The 25,079-nt window shown below is 41.7% G+C and overlaps 1 protein-coding gene across 2 annotated transcripts in view; it reads left to right on the forward strand.

The window, feature by feature from the left end:
• SHC3 (SHC adaptor protein 3) overlaps nucleotides 1-25,079 on the forward strand; it is a 192,285-nt gene that overhangs the window by 159,741 nt on the left and 7,465 nt on the right. Inside the window, exons 8-11 of one of the 2 annotated variants that reach the window (XM_006064072.4) lie at nucleotides 2,863-3,013; nucleotides 4,007-4,094; nucleotides 6,555-6,713; nucleotides 11,192-11,487. In XM_006064072.4, the coding sequence (XP_006064134.3) occupies nucleotides 2,863-3,013; nucleotides 4,007-4,094; nucleotides 6,555-6,713; nucleotides 11,192-11,487 (694 nt within the window). Of the gene's footprint in view, nucleotides 1-2,862; nucleotides 3,014-4,006; nucleotides 4,107-6,554; nucleotides 6,714-11,191; nucleotides 11,488-25,079 lie in introns of both variants that reach the window. The other variant, XM_025282118.3, reaches the window with a different exon arrangement.

Consider the following 25,079-nt stretch of genomic DNA (forward strand, 5'->3'; position numbering starts at 1 on the left):
TTGCTAAGAGTCGGACATGACTGAATGACTTCACTTTCACTTTTCACTTTCATGCATTGGAGAAGGACATGGCAACCCACTCCAGTGTTCTTGCCTGGAGAATCCCAGGGACAGGGGAGCCTAGTGGGCTGCTGTCTATGGGGTTGCACAGAGTCGGACACGACTGAAGCGACTTAGCAGCAGCAGCAGAATGCTCAGTCCTTTCTAGAAGGCTTTCAATTGACTTTGCTCAGGTCAATCAGAGGAATCACTATTTGTGGCAGCTATAAGCTTATGAAATGTATTTCTTATAAGACTTGAAAGTTGAAATTACTCCTTGATTCAGGGGTTGCAGGATGAATGTTGTGTTAGCAAGCATAAAGACAACATCAATCTCAATTGGAACTCTTGGGTGACCAGGTGCATTGTCAATGAGTAGTAATATTTTGAAAGGAATTGTTTCTTTCCAAGCAATAGGTCTCAACATTGGGCTTAAAATATTCAGTAAATCATGCTATAAATAGATATGCTGTTGTCCAGACTTTGCTGATCCATTTATAGAGCATAGACAGAGTAGATTTAGCATAATTCCTAAGGGCCCTAAAATTTTCAGAATGGTAAATGAGTACTGGCTTCAACTTAAAGTCACTGACTGCAGTAGCCCCTAGCAAGAGGGCCAAGTTTGTTCTTTGAAGCTTTGAAGCTGGGCATTGACTTTCTCTAGCTCTGAAATTCCTAGATGGTGTCTTCCAATATGAAGCTATTTTGTTTACACTGAAAGTCTGTTGTTTAGTGTAGCCACTCCATTATCTTAGTGAGATACTCCAAATAACTTGCAATTGTTTCTATCAATACAGCAGCATTTGCTGCTTTGCCTTGCACTTTGATGGTATGGAAATAGCTTCTTTCCTTAAATCTCATGAACAAACCTCTGCTAGATTCAAGCTTTTCTTCTGCAGCTTCCTCATCTCTCATAAATTGAAAATAGGATTCACTTGCTCTGGATTAGGCCTTGCTGCTGCTAAGTCGCTTCAGTCGTGTCCGACTCTGTGCAACCCCAGAGACGGCAGCCCACCAGGCTCCCCCGTCCCTGGGATTCTCCAGGCAAGAACACTGGAGTGGGTTGCCATTTCCTTCTCCAATGCATGAGAGTGAAAAGTGAAAGTGAAGTTGCTCAGTCGTGTCTGACTCTTAGCGACCCCATGGACTGCAGCCCACCAGGCTCCTCCGTCCATGGGACTTCCAGTCAAGAGTACTGGAGTGGGGTGCCATTGCCTTCTCCATTAAGGTAATGTTGAGGCTGGTTTTATCCTCTATCCAGATCGCTCATAAGGTCTCCATATAAACAATATGACTCTTTACTTTCTTATTACTTCTGTGTTCACTGGAGTAGCTGTTGTTGCTGTTTGCTGTGGTTGTTTGTTTTAGTGATTTTCCTAAAGCAACTTGGTCAAGTCTATATTTTGTTACATATGACCACTGACAACTCTGCTCAGTTCACTTATTAGACAGCTAATGATCAAAGAGAGATTTAAATGTCTGAAACCACTAAGTCCCCCAGTTTTTGCTGAGGTGCTCTGTGTGAATCTTGGGGAACTCCTTCAACACTTGGTTAGGCAGTTGACAACTCTGCTTTAGCTTTGACTTTCTGCTTGTGCAAAACTTCAAGGTCAGTGCAGATGAGAACTAATGCCTTTTTACGTCTTTTCTGAGCAGGCACACAACCCGGATGTGAAAATAGTTCTATGCATACATGTAGATGCCTAGATTCCTAGAAATATGTCAAAATTTATAATTTCCTAGCTTTTTCTTTTAAGCTTTTTGACTAGCTTACTCTTTAGCCCAAATGTTATCTATTGTTTCAGGGAGTCATAGTGTTAAATAATTGCCTGTAATTGTTTTTGACAAATGACCTTATGGAAGAAGCTGTTTTCCATAGACAACCTCTGAATCAGGTCAAATAAAGACAGTTTTGGGAGTGGAGTCTTTTAGAGAATGAACAGAAAGGTCATAATGAATGTTTTCTGGGAATAGGAATTTACAGGAACCTAAATGCTTTTTTGCCTCCTCCCATGTCTAGCTATTTAAGCTGCTGGTTTTCACTGTGACTACTGGATTTTGGCTTTTAAGTCTACCCTGGAGATGGCAACAGAGCAAGTTAAAATGCAACAAAGCTCTTGTCCTGACAGCTATTTATGTCTTTTTTTGTTTGTTTAATAAACACTCTCTGCTGCTGCTGCTGCTAAGTCACTTCAGTCGTGTCCAACTCTGTGTGACCCCATGGACTGCAGCCTGCCAGGCTCCTCCGTCCATGGGATTTTCCAGGCAAGAGTACTGGAGTAGGGTGCCATTGCCTTCTCCAAAACACTCTCTAGATTGGTACAAACTTCTGATTAATTTCCAGAGTTCTAAAAATGTTGATCATGAAAACATTTTTTGCTAGCTTTCTTGTTGTCATTACAGAGGAAAGAATAATTCAGAGGTCCTTACTCTGCCATTTTCCTTGATGTCACTAAATCTCCATTAAAGTTAATTTTGTTTTGGGTAAATTTCATGATATACTAAAATGTGTGTCTATACCTCAAGAAGCTGATTATCATTACATATAAACTATGTCTTTTCTTATTAAAATGTACTTTTAATAAAGGAGCTCTTTTCTGTTTCAAATAAGACTGGGATTTTCTAAAGGGTAGCACTGTGAATAAGGCGGGGATATTTGGCTGAACCATTCATCTGCTGTTTATATGTGCCTGAGACCTAGATCGTTGAAGGGGGAGTGACTAAACTCTGCTTTCTGGGACTATAGTTACTAACATTAGATTTTTTTGTTTTGACAGTAAGCTCAAATTTTGGCTAAAGTTCTCGAAAATCCTCTTTTAACAGAATGCAGAGTCTAGATGAACCATGGACTGAAGAGGAGAGTGATGGCTCAGACCACCCATATTACAACAGCATTCCAAGCAAGACACCTCCTCCAGGGGGGTTTGCCGATGCTCGCCTGAAAGCCAGACCCCACGGTCCTGACACAGCCCAGGTGAGTCTTATATCTTTCCCTGAATGGTAGCTAACTGGACTTCATTTCCTATTGCTTTCTTCAACTCTATTTTCAGGCTGATGTTCTATCCAGACAAAAAAACTCACAAACTTCCTCCCCTTGAATTTCATAAAGCAGACAGTAGGGGAAGCTTTTGCTTTAACATCACAAGGTTTAGTCAAATGCCTTGGAACTCCATTGTGATTCCTGAGATACAAGTCTGCAAGTTCCCTCATCATCCTAGGACAAATCCCATTGTATTTTGAACTTAATGAGGGAAAGAGAGTTCAAGACTTTTGAAAGCCTGGGGTTCTTTGAGTTCTCTGGAAAGAGAAAGAATATAAGCCTTTAACATAAGTTTTTTTTTGTTTGTTTGTTTTGTTTTGAGGGTTTCTGTTTTACTTATCTCCCTGATTTCCCCTCTAATTCAAAATTCTAGTAAGGCATTCTCTTTCTAGAGTTATGGTATCTCTATGATATCTCTTTGTTAAAGGGAATTTTTTGATGTCACTTACCTTATGTGGATGACAATAAAAGCAGTAAATAACACTGAAGCCAAGTGTCAATAGCTCTATAAGAAGGAATCGACAAGGTGGATTTGCCAAGGAAAGAATGGTTATAGGTGTATATGCTGGGAACTATGTTCTGACACATAGATAGTCTCTAAATGAAATCTATCTTAAGGCATGTTGGTGATGTGGCTGTATGTAGAGAATTCAATTTATGGTCACACTTAGGGAAGGGAGGTGGGGGGGTGGGTACTGAAAGCAGGGAACATCTGTAGTTTTGATGAGATGTAGCCTCTTTTTCACACCCGTGCAGACTAACTTCCCAAATCTTCATGCCAACTGTGAGGCATGAAGGGAAAACTGAGTACAACAGGGATGCAATCCACTGGCCACTGAAGTCCCTTCTTCTGTATTATGGCTTTCAAAGGTGGAGACTCAAGAAGAGGAGGATTTTTTCTTGTTTTGTATTTACATATGTCTATAGTTTGCAGGAAAAGAGCAAACTTACTACCAGGGAAGACACTTAGGAGACCCGTTTGGTGAAGACTGGCAGCAAACACCTGTCAGGCAAGGTGAGCAGCAAGGTAAGGTGGACAAGAAACATAAAAAATACTTTTCAAAAGTTCCTGTCCTGTGGAGTGGCAGAATGGCTGACTGGAAATAACTGCTGTGGGTGGGGCTACAGTTTCCCAACCGGATCACAGAAATAGAAAGAATGGCTGTCAGGGATGTCGGAGGGCACACATCAGATAATCCGTCCCTGGGCACCAGGACCAGCTCATTCTTCACGCCTCCCAGTTCTTCCTGTTCTCCTGCACACTGAGACTGTGCATCTAAGGCCCTTCTCTGGCGGGAGGGCTTGCCCCTCCAGAGTCTGAGGAATTCACCTCCCCAGGGCCAACTCCACACCCAGTTCAAACGAGGCTAAGGTGGGAGACTCTGGAGTCAATATTGAATCCTGGTAGCTTCTAATGGCAGCTTGTAGTTTTCCCTTCCTTTCCTCTGCCCCACCTCCCTCTTCTATGGTCACCTGTAGGAAGAACGGAGTGACACCATCCCTGGCAGAGATGGCACCTGGAATATAAGTCTGTCACAGGGCCTGGGTCCTTTTAGAGGACACTTCACTTCTTATCAAACCTATAAGCATGCACCTACATCCCACATTAAAAATAGTGTGACTAATTAAGCACTATTTAGTTTAATTGCTAACATTAGTCTCTATTCTCTAGACAGTTATTTTTAGACAAGCATACACATGTATGTATCTATACGTTTTAAACGTTTCTTTCAATTTTAAGCATTTTACCTCCTCAAACATTTTGAGAACTTTTGATGGTTCCAGGGTCCTGGCTACAGGGTCTGAAGGAGATGGAGTGATAAATGAATGAAGATCCGATGTATGCTTCTATGTATATATTCTAACCATTTGTTGGTTTAACATTAAGGTTTTCACCTACATTATTGCCATTTGTGCCAGTGGGTAAATGAAAATATATTTTTAAAATGCTTCTCCTGTGAAATAATTTTATGTCATACTGGCCCCAGCTGAAAGATGACCCATTTGTGCTGCCCAGTTAATAATCCATAAAAGAGTCAACAGACTACTTGACTCTACCTCAGAATAGGATGGAAATAGCAAATTAAAGTTATAACTTTGCCAGAGGCACTTATTTACATTTTCAATTTTGTTCTGTATACATTTAAAGCATTTTATACAACAATCATGTACTTAGACATAGAATAACTATTAAAGACTAAGAGAGACACATTACTTACATTAGATATTGACTCTATTGAAAAATTTGTTAGATTTATTTGAAAATGAGGTCTTTTTTATATCCAGGTTATTCCAGCCAGATCAAGAACAGACAATGTAAGAAATTCACCAGAGAAAAAAAATGAGCCTTATATAAGTTCTTGGCCTGGAACTTGAGACTCATAACTCTTAATGAATTTCAAGTTCTTATTGGAAACCAATAAATACCTTGTCCATAGAACAAATAAACCCCTATTAACCTGCTAACAGCCATTTCCCCTAAATGAAACTGAACTCTGGGTACCACCACCAGGGAGTGATATCCCCTTGCCCTGTACTCAACACTCACAATCATCTGAAGTTGATGACTTTCTCAGGACACTTGCATTCTCAGGCTTGTAGGCAGAGACAGTGGTCTGCCAAAAGTCCTTCAGTGGGCTCTTGGGAAAGCTTCTTAAAGAGTCCTGAACCCACTCTTGCTGGTTGAATTGAGCCAACTCTCATGCCCCACCACCTGGAGAGGTGACCTCTCTCCAGGTCCAAGGTGGTCTTGAGAGTGTCTGTGGAAGTTTGTTAGAAATAGTGACCTGTACAAAGAATCAGATGGTGACCCGAACAGGGCCACACCCTTCATTCACCTTGGGTGACAGTGGCTGTGACCCCCCAGTCGAGCCTCAGCAGTCTTGGTTCAGTTGGGAAGTCCCATGATGGCACAAGCCTGATTCTGTTTTATAAGGAAAGTGTCTCAATTCATTAGGAAGCAAATGGGGTAAATATTGCTTTATGTCTAACAATGGGGCCAGAGCATTGGAAATGCATTGCATTTCTTTGGAGTTAATATATGAAGCATTCACCTATACTTAAAAAAAGAGCAGTGCAAATAAGACTCATTGTTCTTCTGCTCAGTTATTTTGATCTCAGTCCTTTGCAGAGGGAATGAGGAGGCTGGGGGAGCTTCTGTGGCAGGCGTAGTTCCCCTGCCCCTCCCGCCCACCCGGCCTGAGTCAGACGGGCCTATGGTCTTGACAAGGCTTCTAACCTTCATGGTGTCCATCATCCTGGGATGGCAGGTCCCATTTTGACAGGCAGGAGTGGAAAGTATCTTAGCCGAAGCACAGCAGGGTAAGAGGGTCAGAGAAGAGAGTTAATAGATGGGCATCTGAAAGAAGGATTTTCTTATGAATGGACTGAGGGAACTTCTCTGTGAAACATTGGGTGGCTTAACATGAATAGCATTATGATCAGAAGAGAAAGGAGTTCTATTTTCTTGTTGCAGGATCCTTGGACATCTACAGCATGCCTGAAGGGAAATCACATGTGGCTCCTACGGGAGAAGCCCCCACCTACGTCAATACCCAGCGTATTCCCCAGCAGACAGGGCCGACCACGGGCAGCAGTGCAGAGAGCAGTCCGCGGAAAGACCTCTTTGACATGAGTGCGTTTCCATTTGCTATTGTTTTTTTCTCTTTTAAGGCTGTGTTTTTTTTTTTTTTAAACTTTGTCTTTTGTTTGAAATGTGTGCAATTACTGATTTTCTTCCAGTGTAGTTTTGATTAAGGATGCTGATTAGCTGTTTTTCTCCTGGGTTATGATTGAGTTTTTCAAGGTTTTGAACTTGGCTGACCCCTGTTTTCATATTACAACCTTCTCTGCAGTTCTCTGCAAAAGACAAAGCAACTCCCCCCACTTTTTATAATTAACTTTGTTCTTGACAATCACATTGAGACAAATGATATACATAAATGAATGCATTCATTTATTTCTTCACTTAGGTATTAATCGGATATTGTGTGCCTAAAATACTGTATCAGTTTTAAGGATGCTGAAATGCCTTGGCCCCTATTTTCACAGAGCTCTTAATCTGCTGAACAAAGCTAACACGTAAGCAAGAAATTGTAATACACCCATGTGTTTGCATACACACACCCACTTTCCTTCTCCCCTTCTTCCTCTCCACTGAACACCTACCAGGTATCAAATACTATTCTATTTACTGGGGATATACAGGAGGGACAAAGTCCCTCCTCTCATGGAGTTTAAATAACCACCATGTGTTACAGGTAGTGACAAATGCTCTGATGAAAAATAAAATGGGATGAGAAGAGGGACCCCAAACTACTGTTGCTTGCACTCTAGTGTGATGTGTGTCAGGGACCTCTGCTTGTCATATAGATTGGGAAAAAGAAATCATCTGTGAACTAGTTAATGAAAGTGTCAATAGTTGTTAAAGAATTGTGAAAGAGCGTTCCAAACTCACAAATAGCTTTACATCCCCAGATTTCTTTTTCAACTTCCTTAAGAATTTTACAGGCTAACGAGGGAGGGAGAGAAGACTAATATTTAGTGAGTTTCTACCACGTGGCAAGGTGCATATTATTTAATTTTTCCAGTAGTCTTATGGGTATTATTATTATTATCATTATTATTACACTTTTGAAGAGCAGGAAATAGAGAATCCCAGAAGTCTGGTAAATTCACTGCTGGTTCAATACTTTGTATTGTATGTGGGTGAGGATAGGATTGAGTGCTTTTATGAATAGATATTGACTATGCCAAAGCCTTTGACTGTGTGGATCACAATAAACTGTGGAAAATTCTGAAAGAGATGGGAATACCAGACCACCTGACCTGCCTCTTGAGAAACCTATATGCAGGTCAGGAAGCAACAGTTAGAACTGGACATGGAACAACAGACTGGTTCCAAATAGGAAAAGGAGTACGTCAAGGCTGTATATTGTCACCCTGCTTATGTAACTTATATGCAGGGTACATCATGAGAAACGCTGGGCTGGAAGAAGCACAGACTGGAATCAAGATTGCCGGGAGAAATATCAATCGCCTCAGATATGCAGATGACACCACCCTGATGGCAGAAAGTGAAGAGGAACTCAAAAGCCTCTTGATGAAAGTGAAAGTGGAGAGTGAAAAAGTTGGCTTAAAGCTCAACATTCAGAAAATGAAGATCATGGCTCTGGTCCCATCACTTCATGGGAAATAGATGGGGAAACAGTGGAAACAGTGTCAGACTTTATTTTTCTGGGCTCCAAAATCACTGTAGATGGTGACTGCAGCCATGAAATTAAAAGACGCTTACTCCTTGGAAGGAAAGTTATGACCAACCTAGATAGAATATTGAAAAGCAGAGATATTACTTTGCCAACAAAGGTCCATCTAGTCAAGGCTATGGTTTTTCCAGTGGTCATGTATGGATGTGAGAGTTGGACTGTGAAGAAAGCTGAGCGCCAAAGAATTGATGCTTTTGAATTGTGGTGTTGGAGAAGGCTCTTGAGAGTCCCTTGGACTGCAAGGAGATCCAACCAGTCCATTCTGAAAGAGATCAGCCCTAGGATTTCTTTGGAGGGAATGATGCTAAAGCTGAAACTCCAGTACTTTGGCCACCTCATGCGAAGAGCTGACTCATTGGAAAAGACTCTGATACGGGAAGGATTGGGGGGCAAGAGGAAAAGGGGATGACAGAGGATGAGATGGCTGGATGGCATCACTGACTCGATGGACGTGAGTCTGAGTGAACTCCAGGAGTTGGTGATGGACAGGGAGGCCTGGTGTGCTGCAATTCATGGGGTCACAAAAAGTCGGACATGACTGAGCGACTGAACTGAACTGCACCATGACAACAATAGTCTATTTCTCCCAGGATGACAGGCAAAAATTCACCAGAGCCAGAAGAACTGCAGAATCATCCAGTCCAATCTCTTCATTTTAAAAAAAATGTGGAAATAGCCTAGGAGGTATGAAGCGACTTTGCAAAATTTAGAATCAACTGTTAGCTCCTTGACCCTCTGCTCCAGTATTAACAATGTCTCCCAACTTCACTTTAGTAGTTGAATTTATGGCAGACCATTTTCACTGCTTAACTTAGTCAAGTTGCCAGTGAATTCTGGCCCCAGAGCCTGAGGATAGTTAGATTAGGCTGGGGTTTGAGATGGAAAAATGAAAGTCCAAGCCACCCTTTTCAAATCCCTCAATTTCCACTCCTACTCCCAAAACTAGAGAAGGGGAGAGAGAAAGTAGATAGAGCTCTGGAGAAGCTAATATCTATTGAAAAGTATTAGAGAAGTAGACCTAGTGCTCTGTTTATCTTGAACCCCAAGTCCAAGTGTTAGTCACTCAGTCGTGTCCAACTCTTTGTGACCCCATGGACTGTAGCCTGCCAGGCTCCTCTGTCCATGGAATTTCCCAGGCAAGAATACTGGCATGGGTTGCCATTCCCTTCTCCAGGGGATCTTCCTGACGCAGGGATCGAATCCAGGTGTCCTGGTTTGCAGGCAGATTGTTTACGGTCTGAGCTACCAAGGAAGCAGTACCTTGAACCAGTATATCTAAATAACAATAGTGATAGCAGTGCTGATTGTTCTGATAATGGTGCTGATGGTTGTGGTGACGATAATGACAGTCATGAAGGTGATGATGATGTTAATAGTGATAGTGATGCTGCTGCTCGTGGGTCTGAGATGATGGTGATGCTGATGATGAAATGGTGATAGTGGTGTTGGTGACGATGGTGTTAATAGTGATAGTGATGCTGCTGCTCGTGGGTCCGAGATGATGGTGATGATGATGATGAAATGGTGATAGTGGTGTTGGTGACGATGGTGTTAATAGTGATAGTGATGCTGCTGCTGCTCGTGGGTCCGCGATGATGGTGATGATGATGATGTTGTGGTGATGGTGATGGTAGAGAAATAGAATACAAATTTTCAACTACTCCCGGTAATAAGGGGAAAAAGTAGAATGAAAAAAGGAAATACACAAACAATTTTAGCCCATAGTTTAAACCTCTTGTTTTTGGGTGGGAGGGGGGGCACCCAAATCTGTAAATAATTTAATAAGTTGTCAAAATGTCTTAGTTTTGGTTTCATTTATTCACTTCACTTCTGCCCATTCTCTGCTAACATTTAACAAACGGGTCTGATTTTACAGCACTCCCTGAATGTTTACAGGATACAAACTATGACCCAGGAGCAGTGTTGGTCTCTGGGGATGCAGCTATGCCCAGGAGAGAAACCTTCCTGGTCTTGTGGTGTTTGCATTGTAGTATGTTGGTAGTGTGGCCCTCAATAAACATCGCAACACCTTACTTTTGTGTAGCACTGTGTGCATTTTGCAGAATGCTGTTGTACGTATTGCTTCGTTTGAAAATCCAACATTGAGATTTAATTAGATGTGCCTGTCGACTTCTCTCACTGCTGATATTTGTTGCTGTTTAGAGCAATGCCCCACAGTGAGAAGTGTGTTCTGAAGGGCATGGAGTCAAGCTCAATCTCAAACATTCATACAAGAGCCTTTTTCTCCAGGGAAACAAGTGAATGTCAAAGGGAGGTAGAGCTCCTAGCCTGGGGCAAGTCACACAAAGGGCTGCTAATAAATGTTGGTTTTCTTCTCTTTTAAAAATGCACCTAATACAAAGATTTTGAAAGAAACATTTGTTGGGCTGGGTTTCGGTTTTGCACAAAACCTTGCAATTTGTCTTTTCCTCTGTGTATTTTCTTTGGTATTGACAGATTTTTATTCAGAAGAGAGCACATTTGTTGAAGAGGCTAGCCAATGTACCAGAGAAAGTAGATGGCACGTAGTATGCCTGGCCTCTTGCAGCATGCAAAAATGAAGTCATTCTAACCAGTGAGACAAAGGGTGTGCTTGAATCATTGGCACAAGACACAATGCCCAGCTGTCTTGGGAAAGCAGACTCATCAGAGAGAGTCATGCCAAGGTTTGGGCTGTGTTTTCAGATGCCATTACGATGAATCTTGTTATCTTACCAGCCAGTCAGTTTTCTCTACTTTACTTTTTTTTTCTGGTCGAAGTTGCCTTTGCATTGCCAACCCTCACATTGTGTTGTTTATCTTTTGCTCTCCTTGGAATTGACGTGTTGCTGGCACATGTTGTTGGCAGAGCCTTTTGAAGATGCTCTCAAGATTCAGTCCTTGGGGCCTGTGTTGAGCAAGGCAGCCTCCATGGAATGCATCAGCCCTGTCTCACCCAGAGCACCAGATGCCAAGATGCTGGAAGAACTGAAAGCAGAGCCTTGGTACCAAGGGGAGATGAGCAGGAAGGAGGCAGAGGGGCTGCTAAAGAGAGATGGAGACTTCTTGGTCAGGAAGAGTACCACCAACCCGGGATCCTTCGTCCTCACTGGCATGCACAACGGCCAGGCCAAACACTTGCTGCTCGTGGACCCAGAAGGCACGGTGAGCACAGGGCGGAGTATGGCCTGCACTGGCCACCCTTCCTCCAACAGTCTCCCCTAGGTCACTGCACTGGGGACCACTTTCCCTTCTCTACCCACATATGCCTGCTGAGTCCTGACAGTCACTCCTCTGGGACCCTGGAGACCAGGCCCAGAGGACTTACTTTCAGACCAGAGTCAGATTACTGGAGCCTATGGTTAGAGCCCCATGCAACTTATAAGACTTGGAAATTCACCAGAACCCAGGTGGTAAGCCTTAATTCTCATGTTCTTTAAAGTGAATACAAAAACTGCGAGAGTTTCCCTTCCAAACACATTCATAGTGAATCTTTGTTCGCAAGTGCAGGGTTTCTGGGCTTTTGATACACACCTCAAATTTCTCTACAAGTTGAACCACAAGATTTTATTTGCAGGTTGTAAAATGTGACGGAGCAGTAGGTAAGCCTCCTATTAATTGTCTCTTGCTTTCCCACCCAGAGAAGTAATAGCTCATGACAGTGAGTTTGGCTTTTTGGCTCTTCCTAGCAGAATGACTGTGTCTGAGTAATTCTGTAGGGTTGACTGAATACTCCATCTTCCAGTAAGTAAACAAAATTTGACTTCACCCTGGCATAGTCCAAGAATTACTAAGTTTAATAAATGTAGTTACACTAACCTAACTATTGAGTAAATTCCAGGATTGTTGTTTAAAATATTTTATCCAGTGAGAACAATGCAGCAGGTAGAGTTATCTCAATAGTAAAGGATGTTGTATATTTAAAAATTTCGTTGAAGTATAGTTGATTTATAATGTGTTAATTTTTGCTGTACAGAAAAGTGACTCAGTTATACTTACACACACATATATATATGTACATGTATATATATATATGTATATATATATATATATTCTTTTCCATTGTGGCTTATCACAGGACATTGGATATAGTTCCCTGTGTATATAGTAGAACCTTGTTGTTATCCTACCTCTGTATAATAGTTTGCATCTGCTAATCCCAAACTCCCAGTCCTTCCTTCCCCCATCCCCTCCCTCCCTTGGCAACCACAAGTCTGTCCTCTATGACAGATATTGCATTTTTTTGATTGACAGGTAGGGATTTAGACAGTCTTCAGTTGAATTTGGACACAACTGAACTGTGTGTGTTAGAGATGATGCTTTGCCTCAGGTGTCTGGACTTAGCTGCCTGCCTACCTTGGCTCCCTAGACTTCTACATCTCCTCTTTCCCTTCCACCTGTGCAACCACGCCCCATAAATGTAATTTATAGCCTTCCAATCCACTTTCCTCAGAGAAGGCAATGGCACCCCACTCCAGTACTCTTGCCTGGAAAATCCCATGGACAGAGGAGCGTGGTGGGCTGCAGTCCATGAGGTTGCTAAGAGTCGGACACGACTGAGCGACTTCACTTTGACTTTTCACTTTCATGCATTGGAGAAGGAAATGGCAACCCACTCCAGTATTCTTGCCTGGAGAATCCCAGGGACGGGGGAGCCTGGTGGGCTGCCGTCTATGGGGTCGTACAGAGTCGGACACAACTGAAGTGACTTAGCAGCAGCAGCAGCAATCCACTTTCCTTAGTTGTATGGATTTTTTTTCTCACATATATACATACCAGGTAAAATACATATTTTGTACTTCTGTGTTTTAGAAATTCACAAACATGATATTGTTCTGCAAATCATTTCTTTCTTTTCCCCTTTGGTACATGTTTTCAAGATCTGTCAGTGGTGCCTCTGCATGATGAACTGTTTCTTGGGTGGGCCATCTGGGGCTCACTGGATACACAGTCTATACATCACTTCCTGACTCTTTTGTGAAGGATTAAAACCCTGAAGGCGCTGCAAACCTTGCGCTTGTTTCCCCCTGCACCTGGTACGGCCTCTCTTGGCCATATCCCAAGATAGGAATTTTTGATTGCAGAATGTATGTACATTTAATGTCACTGTGGGGTTGCATTTACTTCCAGAATGGCTAGGGTTATCGACATGCACAGTGGCAGAGGATGAAGGTCCCTCATCTGCCTCTTCTCTCTCTAATTATGCTAATATGACGGGGGTGGGGAGTGAAAAGATGTCTTATTGTTTGCCATGCAATTCTTTGATTGCACTTTAACAGGTTTCTCTGTAAATTTTGTATTCCTATCTTTCCCCCATATTTCCCCTTTAATTTTCTTATTGGGCTTTCTTGAGTTTTCTCCAGTCATAGAATGTCCATTTGTACTCTCCCACGTCTTCACCTCTCAGATAATTTTGTCTGTGACCTTCTTCATCAAATTAAAGTCTTTTTTTCTGAGAATATAGCTAAATCCATTAATTTTCCCCTTTATGGTTTTTAGTTTTAAAAGATTTCTCACCTACCAATCACAGGTATACCGCATCTTCCTTCCGTATTTTCTCCTATTAGCTTCATGGTTTTATCTTTCACATCTACCTTTCAAGCCCAACTGAAGTTACTTTAGAAGATGATATAAGAGAAGGACCCAACGTCTAAAAAATCGCCACGTAATGAGTCCATTTCCCCATCACTATTTACCGAAGAATTCATATTTTCTCTGTGGTGGTGGCGCTCCTTCTAACACGCACTAAGTTCTCTGTGTTGTGGGTCCGTTTCTGGACTCTCAGTTCTGTTCTGTTGGTTTGATGCTCTGTTCTTTGTCCGTGTTCCATACTGCTTTAGTCATTACTGCTTTAAACTATCCTAATATCTGGTGGCAAGTCCTTCTTCTTGAATCTCCTTTTCATAAGTTGTCTTAGATATTCTCAGACCTTTATTCTTTGTTCTGAGTTTAGATTCAGTTTACCGAGTCACCAAAAATATATGCTGGGATTTTGAGAGGACTTGTGCTGAATTTGTAGATTAACTTGAGGAGAGCTGACATTTTTTTAAATAGTAAATCATCACCTCCATGAACATGGCATGTCTCCACTTATTTAGTGTTAAGATATCTTTTGTTAGAATTTTAAAATTCTCTCCAGAAAGTTCTTCTGTTTCCTTTATCAGGTTACTTCCTTGGGTGCCTAGTTTTAGTGCCTGTTTTAAGTGATATGTTATTTTTGATTACTTCTTTTCAATAGTTATTGCTTCAGGGAGAGGAAAGTAGCGTGATCTTGATTCTGGAAATTTTTCTGACTGTTGTCGTTTTACTGGAACAGCGGTCATGCTATTGCAAACACTGACAGTTTTTTCCTCTTGTCCTCCAAATCCCAGACCTCACAGGGTACTGCTGAGCTGACCAGGGCATCTTTGAGCATTGGCCAGGAGGGGGCGCCCTTGTGCAGTTTCCAACCTGAAAAGGAATGGCCTCTAAATTTTCATGCGGGCTTTTGTGGTGGCTCAGACAGTGAAGAATCTGCCTGCAATGCAGAAGACCCGGATTTAATCCCTGGGATGGGAAGATCCCCTGGAGAAGGGAACGGCTTCCCACTCCAGTATTCTTGCCTGGAGAATTTCATGGACAGGGGAGCCTGGTGGGCTACAGTCCATGGGTCGCAAAGAATCAGACAAGACTGAGTGTCTTTCACTTTCTCCCTTAAGGATGATGAAAGCTTTTATAGATGTTCTAATCAGCCTAAAGGATTCATTCATTCATTCATTCTTCACTCAACAAATGTGTACTGAAGGACTACTAACCCAGATATTGATTTTGGCACCTGGTATATGTCCATGACCAATTGGAAGGATAATCTCTGCTCTCATTAACATATATATTAATTACCCAATTACTTTTATCATGTATACGTATTGAACTTTATCAAATGTTTCTTCAACAGCTCTTGAGATAATACCATGATTTGTTTTCCCTAAAGTCCATTTGTCTGGTGAATTACACAGGTAGATTTTTCTGATGTTTCATCCTGGCATAAACTCTGCTTGGTCTATGACATAGTAATCATGGATTTGGATTTGGAGTCTGAATATTTTCTTTAGAATTTTTTCAGGTGCTGTTCATAAGAGAAATCTGTCTTCATCGTCTTTGCTTCCTTTGGTTGTGTGTTCATCAAGCGATGTCAAGATTATGGGGTTATAATCACCTCTTACAATGATCTACCGCTGCTGCTGCTGCCAAGTCGCTTCAGTCGTGTCTGACTCTGTGCAACCCCAATGACAGCAGCCCACCAGGCTCCCCGGTCCCCGGGATTCTCCAGGCAAGAACACTGGAGTGGGTTGCCATTTCCTTCTCCAATGCATGAAAGTGAAAAGTGAAAGTGAAGTCGCTCAGTTGTGTCCGACTCTTAGTGACCCCATGGACTGCAGCCCACCACGCTCCTCCGTCCATGGATTTTCCAGGCAAGAGTACTGGAGTGGGGTGCCATTGCCTTCTCCTACAATGATCTAGGTTTACTCCAAATCAGAGAAACCTCCTCCCCCCACCATTTTATCTCATAGAGAATACTTTGTATAACTGCTACTTCTTTACCCTGATTTATTCTTACCCTTAAGCACTTATCACAAACAAGCACTCTTTTATTTGCTAATTTATTATTTAGCTTCCTCAACTAGACAGCAGGGCTTCCCTAGTGGCTCAGCAGTAAAGAACCTGCCTGCCAATACAGGAGACATGGGTTCAGTCAGTTCAGTCCCTGTGTTGGGAAGATCCCCTGGAGAAGGAAATGGCAACCTACTCCAGTATTCTTGCCTTGGAAATCCCATGAGCAGAGGAGCCTGGCGGGCTACAGTTCACAGGGTCATGAAATAGTTGGACACGACTTAGAAACTAAACAGCAACAACTAGACTATAATCCCCATGAGGGTAGCAGTCTTGTTCAGTGTTGTTATTTCCTACCATCTAGAATAGGGCCTGGCACATAAGTGGTGTTCAATAAGCAATGGTTAACTGAATACATAAAGCAACCTCAGACTTTTGCAGGTTAGGAACTGAGGACCCAAGAAGACAGCCTGGGTTCACAAATAAGTTTTCTACACAGACTCAGTCCAGAGTTCTTTCCGTCCGCATTGACTACCTATGAAATTTGTTGTAGTTATCTCTAAGTAAATAGGAGAGAAAATATCTAAGCAATTCTATGAGAATATAAATATTTTGGTTGAAAATTTTAGGTATTCTTTAAAAATTTAAAATTTAGCTAAATTATACCCTCTTATAGATCAAAGATGATTAGTATTTTTTTTTTTTGGTCACTCAGTCCTTATAGACAAAAGGATGATTTATGAAAAGATATGTACTACTAATATATTATACATTCACAAGCCAGTATAGAAATAATGTAGAAGGTAAGAAGGAGATGAAGTTAGACCAGATGTCTGAGCAAGCCCCAAGCACCCTGCACTGTGTTGTCTCTACAACTTTAATTTTGGAGCAGAAATTTGCAGTATGGTTGGGAAAATGTGTGAATCACACCTACTAATAACTGTTCTTTTGGGGGGCTTTTCACTGGATCTGATTATCTAGCTTAATTGATCCTATGGAGGACAGCTTTAGTTGAAAGGGAAAATGGAAATCAAAGACTTAATTAAAAATATAATGTCGCTTGCTTGCTGTGAGGACACGAAAATAGACGATGAACACATTCTCTTCAATATTTATTCATCTGATTTTCATGGTAATTGGTTGGTCCCAGACTATAAAGGGGAAAACTTGGCAGAACAGATTACTCAGAAAAATAAGGATGCAAAACAGTTCTGCGTCTAAATTTACCCCCGAGTATATCAACCTATGTGCCTTCCCACTGTGCACTGATTGTTCAAGGCTCCTGGGGGCGCTGATAACGGGTAACGGGGGTGGTTGTGGCTGGGCTTCTGAGCTCCTGGGGAGTTGCTGAAGCTACCTACCCTTGAAAATACCAGCTGGAAATAGGCCCGTGAGTTGGTCTGTAGGAACAGCCTCAGAGATGGCATCTGGTGCATTTTTTTTTTAATCTTTTCAACATCTTTCAGAAACATTTAGTCAGCGCTCTGTGTCTAAAATTATTCCCTGAGTCATTTATCACTGATTCATCACTTTGGCCCTGAAGGGCCAGCAAAGTGTGGTGGGCAGTGAGCGTGCTTGCATTTGAACAAGCTGCTGTCACACATGGCTGGGTGTTCTGTGGGCTTCATTAATGTGACCTCAGGTTGTTTGTTAATGTGGTCTCAGGTTGTGACAGGTTTGAGAGCACATAGGGGCTTTTGCTTTCATAAAATCACCAAACCACAACAGCCATCCAACATTCACATTTATTAGGTTGTTACTTTCTTCTTAGTGTAATTAAGAAAACACAAAGCCTTCCCCCAATCCCTCCACTTAATAAAGCCATGTTATTATTTTTAAATTCCCTTTTTACCAGTCAGTCTAGACTGTGCTGCCTTAATAAATAAAAGGTGAATTCTGGTTAAAAATGATTAAATCCAGCAGAGCTTCTGTTCCCACTCATGCCAAGCTGGTGTTTGTAGCTCCCTAGCCTCTCCGGTCCTTGCTTGGGTGGCTCAGGGATGCAGGCTCGTCCATCTCCTGGGTCTGCCTTGTCACCATGGAGAAGAGAGGGATGGAGGAAGATCAGTGGCCTCGCTGGGGAAGTGACACATGTCACTTACCTCATGGTCCATTAGTCCCCTCCTGACTCCAAGAGGGGTGGAGAAATGTAAGGAAGCATAAAAAGTGCTTGACTGACAAGGTCATCTCAACAATCTGTCTTTTAACTTTCGGTCAATGTAGTGTCCCCAGATATGAACAAAAAGACAGAAAGGGTTTAATGAAAACTGATAGTCCCCCTCCTTCCTCCCTACCCTATTTCTGATTCCAAGAGAGACAGGCTCTGCCAACGGATTCTCTTTAAAGTTCTTTGAAGAGTGCTTGATTCATTAATTTAAAATTTCCAGACATTGTTTCTTGATGTTCCCTGCGAACACTCTTTAGTCTACCTCATTTTTGCTACCTCTTTAATTTTTTGACAAGTATTTTAGTTTTTCTAGTGCTTGTTTTTGTGCCTTGTGATCTACCGCGGCTCTCTCCAGTTCCATCAGTGTAAGGACCGGTGTCTCACAACTTCGTCCCCTGCCCCAGGCAGAGTGGGCACCGGGCAGGTCCTTTCTTTCCTCCCCCTTCTTCCTCCATCTGTCTTCTGTCAGCACTGGCCTTACATTTTTCTTTAATGCACCAGAGCAAAGAAAGTGGTCTAATGGATTCCCAAGTACTTATTAATGGCTGCAAAAATGACCAATATTGTTCTAATATCCTTTCACATGTATCTCACCCCATTCATTTTTTTTGGAGTATCTTTTGGAAGCACAGTATACAAAAACTTTCTTCTCTGGAATCATTTGAGAGTCAACTGCTCAGATATTCCATCACCTCCTTGAGTACTGGAGTGTGAATTCTTGCTAACAATTCTCCTGCCTAACCATGGTACAGACACCCGAATGAATCAGACCTTTATTCTGCTGCATCACCACCAGCTCATCCTCCAGAGCCTTTTGTTGTCCCAAGAGTGTCCTTTGTCCTGAAAGGATCCAGTTCAGAATCATGTGCTGCATTCAGTGGTGATGTCTATTTAGCCTCCTTCAACCTACAACAGTTCTCAGTTCAGGTTCCTCTGATGTTTCCTCATTATTGGAGTCAGCTTACACATCTTGGCTGAACTATCATAGGAACACTGCTCGCTGTATGTGTATAGGAACACATCTCCCTGCTGGGGAGATGCTGACTGCTGGTGAGTGTTCACCTGGACGGCTTCACCAGGGAGGTGTTGGCATCCTTCCCCATAGCAGACCCTTTCCTTTCCCTTGAATTAACATTTGGGGGAGGTACTTTGAAAACTACATAACTTCCCTCTTCATAGATCAAACTTTCCATCTAATCACTTATTTTTGCTGTTGTAGATTTCTAGTTTCCTGTTTTATTCAGCGGGCTATTTGTTGTTGTTGCTCAGTCGCTTAGTCGTGTAGCACACCAGGCTTCCCTGTCCTTCACCATCTCCTGGAGCTTGCTCAAACTCATGTCCATTGAGTTGGTGATGCCATCCAACAGGTTATACTTAGTTATTGTATTCATTTTGATGCTCCTTCAAGCTGGCTTCTATGTCCTTTTGACATGTCTTTATCTTTCAGCATCTTCTTTCTTCTGATGCAAAATGATAAAACTCGGCCACCTGGCCAAGTCCTGCAGTTACCCACTTCTCCAAATGAACTCTGGTCTGGTTCCTTCAGAGACCAAGATCTGGGCATTGCATGTGCTCATTGCTGGTGGGGTGTTGCTGCTACCAGACACTCTAAATGGACAGACACTGTATACACACACACACACACACGTTTATTTCCATATCTATTTCTATATCTATCTGTGAAAGTGAAGCTTTAATTGCTCAGTTGTGTCTGACTCTTTGCGACCATGTGGACTGTAGCCACCTGGCTCCTCTGTCCATGGGATTCTCCAGGCAAGAACGCTTGAGTGGGTAGCCATTCCCTTCTCCAGGGGATCTTCTCCACCCCAGGGCTGAACCCGAGTCTCCTGCATTGCAGGCAGATTCTTTGCCATCTGAGCCACCAGAGAATTGGAAACCAGGTGTTCACAAAAATTCTTCTAATTTCAAGCTACAATCACAGGGTTCATTTTTACTTTTTTCCTTTTCTCTGTCTATAACTCCCTTCTCCAACAAGAAACCTGACTCCCATTATTCTTAACAATTTAACCTATTTGATGAACTCCTTTGTATGTGATACATCATCCATCACGGCTGCTGCCCCTACTGTGTGTGGAAACCTTCCTCACCCAGCCTTGACTTGGACTGCCCGACCCAACCCTTCTCCACATGATTCTCTCCTCACCTTGTTCATGCTCCAATGCCTGTGCCACTCTACCCTCCTACATACACACCCTCCCCCTCCTTGGCTCTGACCACCATACTGCACTGTCCAACCTTCTCCCTGGCATGGATGTCTCTGAAACCCTGTGCCAGTCCATCCAGCCATCCCATGGGCATTTCCACTCTGCTAACACTCCAGGATGCCATGTAGGGCCATTGTGACTACATGACCCTCATAGCGCCGAGACCTATCTTCTTGGCTTTTGGACTGATTGTTCTTTTAGGAAGGAAAAGGAGAAGAAAGGAAGGGGAAGGAGGAAATTTTCAAAGTAATTCATAGCAGATTCTGGGCTTCCTGTCATTTCTCCTGTAACTTCTGCAGAAATCTCTACCAATAAGGACATTGCAACAATAACATACCATCATTATACCAACAAAACCAAAAATAATTATGGAACATATTGAAATTTTCCTGATTATCTTAAAGATGTTCTTTTTATAGTAAGTTTGTTGGAATCAGAATTGATAGAGGATCCGCATAATGCATTTCGTTATGTCTCCTATGGCTCTCACTCTGTTGCAACTTTCTTTCTGCCTCCCTCTTGACTTATTTGAGGAATTAAATCCCCCTTGATTTATTTGAGGAATTAGACATTTGTCTGTAAAATATCCTGCATTATGATTTGGGTACATTATGATTTGGGTCCTTGTTTCCTTGTGGCATTATTTAACTTTTTTCTTGCCTCCTATATTTCCTATGAACTGGTAGACATAGAGATCTTTAAAAACAGCTTTATTGGGATATAGTTTACATAATACCCATTTAAAGTGTACGATTCAGTGGTTTTTAGTATATTCACAGATATGTGCATCCATCATCACAGTCCGTTTTGTAATTTCATGCTGTACCATTTAGCTATCACCCTCCTAGTCTCCCATTCTCCAGCATTAGGAACCACTCAGCAGTTTTCTGTCTCTGCAGATTATTCCATTCTAGACTTTCATATGAACAGAATCATATAACATGTACACTTGTGTGACTAATTTTTTTCACTTACCATAATGTTTTAAAGGCTCACCTATGCTGTAACATGTGTTAGCACCTCCTTTTTATGGATGAATAATACTCCATTTATGGATATACCACATTTTATTCATGATTAATCTGTTGATGGGCAGTTGGCAATTGTGAATAATGCCACTGTAAACATTATATAAAAGTTTCTGAAAGGACATATATTTCATTTACCTTGGATATATACCTAGGAGTTGAATTAGTATGTCAAATGGTAACTTTATAAATAGTCACTTGAAATGCCAGACAATTTTCCAAAGCAGCTGCATCATTAAGCAGTGTATAAGGGTTCTAATTTCTCTGTGTCATCACCAACACTTGTTATTATCTGACTTTTAAGTTTGAGAATACTAGTGGATATAAAGTGGTATACCATTGTGGTTTTGATTTGCATTTTCCTTGATGACTCTTGATGTTGAGCACCCTTTCATGTGCTTATTGGCCATTTGGGTATCTTCTTTGGAGAAATATCTGTTCAGATCTTTTGCTCATTTTTTCCCTTCTTTTTATTTTTTTCCCTTCATTTTTTTTATTGTGGTAAAATATATATAGTATAAAATTTACCATCTTAACCATTTTTGAGTGTACAGTGATATTAAGTATGTTCATATAGATATGCAACCATCACCACCATCCACCTCCAGAAATCTTTTTGTCTTGCAACACTGAAACTTTATATTTGTTAAGCAATAACTCCTGCCTACAATGCAGGAGACCTGGGTTTGGAAGATCCCCTGGTGAAGGGAAAGGCTACTCACTCCAGTATTCTGGCCTGGAGAATTCCATGGACTGTATAGTCCATGGGGTCGCAAAGAGTCAGACACGACTGAGCGACGTTCACTCACTTACTCATTCCCATCTCACAGCCCCTGGCCTTCACCAGTTTACTTTCTCTGTCAATGATTTTGACTACTCCAGGTACCTCATGGGCTTCTCCAGTGACTCAGTGGTAAAGAACCCATCTGCAATTCAGGAGACGTGGCAGGAACTTCGGGTTTAATTCCTGGGTCAGGAAGATCCCCTGGAGAAGGAAATGGCAACCCAATCCAGTATTCTTGTCTGGAAAATCCCACAGACAGTCCATGGGGTCTCAAAAGAGTTGGGTATGACTTAGCAACTAAACAACAAGTACCTCATATACTTGGATTCATACAGTATTTGTCTTTTTATGTTTGGTTTCTTTCACTTAATATAATGCCCTCAAGTTTTATTCACACTGTAGCATGTGTACTAATTCCCTTCCTTTTTAAAGCTAACTAGTATTCCATTGTATATATGAGTTCCAGTTTCTACACATCTTTGCCAACATTTCTTATTTTCTGTTTTTTTTTTTTTTTAAATAATAGCCATCACAATGGCTATGAGATGTACCTCATTATACTTTGGTCTTAGATCCATTTTCAGTTAGTTTTTGTATGTTGTGTCAGTTAAGGGTGCAGCTTTATTTTTTTGCATGTGGATATCCAGTTTTCCCAGAGACATTTGTTGAAAAAACTGTCCTTTCTCTAGTGAAAGGCCTTGGCTTCCCAGTCAAAAAAATTTTCCCACATGTTGTGGGGGTTTTGTTTTCTGGGCTCTCTATTCTATTCCCTTGGTTTATATGCCTATCTTTAAACCAATATCTTATTGTTTTGATTACTGTAACTTTGTAGTGAGTTTTGAAATCAGGAAGTGTGAGTCTTCTAACTTAGTTTTTTTTTTTTCAAGATTTTTTGGTTATTCATGTCCCTTGAAAGCAGAGATATTACTTTGCCGACAAAGGTCCATCTAGTCAAGGCTATGTTTTTTCCAGTGGTCATGTATGGATGTGAGAGTTGGACTGTGAAGAAGGCTGAGCGCCGAAGAATTGATGCTTTTGAACTGTGGTGTTGGAGAAGACTCTTGAGAGTCCCTTGGACTGCAAGGAGACCCAACCAGTCCATCCTAAAGGACATCAGTCCTGGGTGTTCATTGGAAGGACTGATGTTGAGGCTGAAACTCCAATACTTTGGCTACCTGATGTGAAGAGCTGACTCATTTGAAGAGAACCTGATGCTGGGAAAGATTGAGGGCAGGAGGAGAAGGGGACGACAGAGGATGAGATGGTTGGATGGCATCACTGACTCAACGGACTTGGGTTTGGATGGACTCTGGGAGTTGGTGATGGACAGGGAGGCCTGGCGTGGTGCAATTCATGGGGTCACAAAGAGTCAGACATGACTGAGCAACTGAACTGAACTGAACTGAATATAAATAGTATTTTAAATTTCAAATTCAGCTTGTTCATTGCTTACATATAGAAAAGCAATTGACTTTTGTATATTAACCTCTTATCCTGAAACCTTGATGCAATCACTTATTCATTCCAGGAAAGTTTTTTTTTTTTTTTTTTGGTTGTTGTTGCTGTTGACTTTTTTGAGTTTTATTCATAGATAATCATATTATCTGTGAGCAAGCACAGTTTTATTTTTTCCTTCTCAAGTATTTCCTTTCTTGACTTATTGTATTAGCTAGCACTTCCATTTTGGTGTTGAGAAAGAGTAATGTAATGGGACATCCTTGCTTTGTTTCTAGTTATAGTGGGAAAGCATCATTACTTATAGTATTCCTTTATTATCCTTTTAATGTTCATGAGATCTGTAGTGATGACCCTTCTTTCACTTCTGATATGAGTAATTTGTGTCTTCTTTCTTTTTCTCTTAGGTAGCCTGGTTAGAGGCTTACTGATTTTAACTTTTAAGAGAACTAGCTTTTGGACTCATTGATTTTCTATACTGATTTCCTATTTCAATTTCATTGATTTCTGCTCTAATTTTTATTATTTCTCTCTCTTACTTTGAACGTAAATTGCTGTTGCTTTTCTAGTTTCCTATGGTGGAAGTTTAGATGATTGACTTCAGATCTTTCTTCTTTTACAATACATGCATATTTTAGTCTATCCTCCTTGTTCAGTCACTAAGTCATGTCCAACTCTTTGCCACCCCATGAACTGCAGCATGCCAGGCTTCCCTGTCCTTCATTATCTCCTGGAGTTTGCTCAAACTCATGCTCATGGTGATGCCATCCAACTATCTCATCCGCTGCCGCACATAGTTTTCTAGGGTTAACATTCCTTGTGTCATTTTTGTAGCAAAATCCTTTATGCATCTGGAGGAGTTTGTCCTAAGTTTATCTGGGTTGCTGGGCTTTTAAAATCAGCCTTTGACATTTCCAACACATGGAAGGTCATCCCCACAGATAGCTCTGTGGGCTGCAAGTTCTCTGGGCAGAATCCAGACGGGCTTGCAGCATGTATTTATGGGAGTGAAGTAAACGATTTCTTTATATTTCTTACTCCTTCTGTGTGCCTTTGTTTCCATGTATGCATGTTTATACTGGCCATCCTATGCACTACAAAAACATTGACAAGTGGTCCTCAGCTTGGGTAGAATGCTGCAGTCATGGAGGGAATATGAAACATGCCAGTGGCCAGGCCTCACCCCAAGCTCCTGGTGGAGCTGGCCTGGGCATGGAGTTCTGGAAAGCAACTCAGGTGATGCCAACGTGAGCCTAGGTTCAGACCACTGTCCCAGACACCTCCCCATCAAAAATCGGGCATCTGCCCTATTGCCCTAGAACAGAAATGAATGTTAATCCTTGCTGCTGCTACTGCTGCTAAGTCGCTTCAGTTGTGTCCGACTCTGTATGACCCCATAGACGGCAGCCCACCAGGCTCCCCTGTCCCTGGGATTCTCCAGGCAAGAACACTGGAGTGGGTTGCCATTTCCTTCTCCAATGCATGCAAGTGAAAAGTGAAAGGGAAGT

Source organism: Bubalus bubalis, chromosome 3 (genome assembly GCF_019923935.1).
Source record: "Bubalus bubalis isolate 160015118507 breed Murrah chromosome 3, NDDB_SH_1, whole genome shotgun sequence".
Classification (NCBI taxonomy): Eukaryota; Metazoa; Chordata; class Mammalia; order Artiodactyla; family Bovidae; genus Bubalus; species Bubalus bubalis.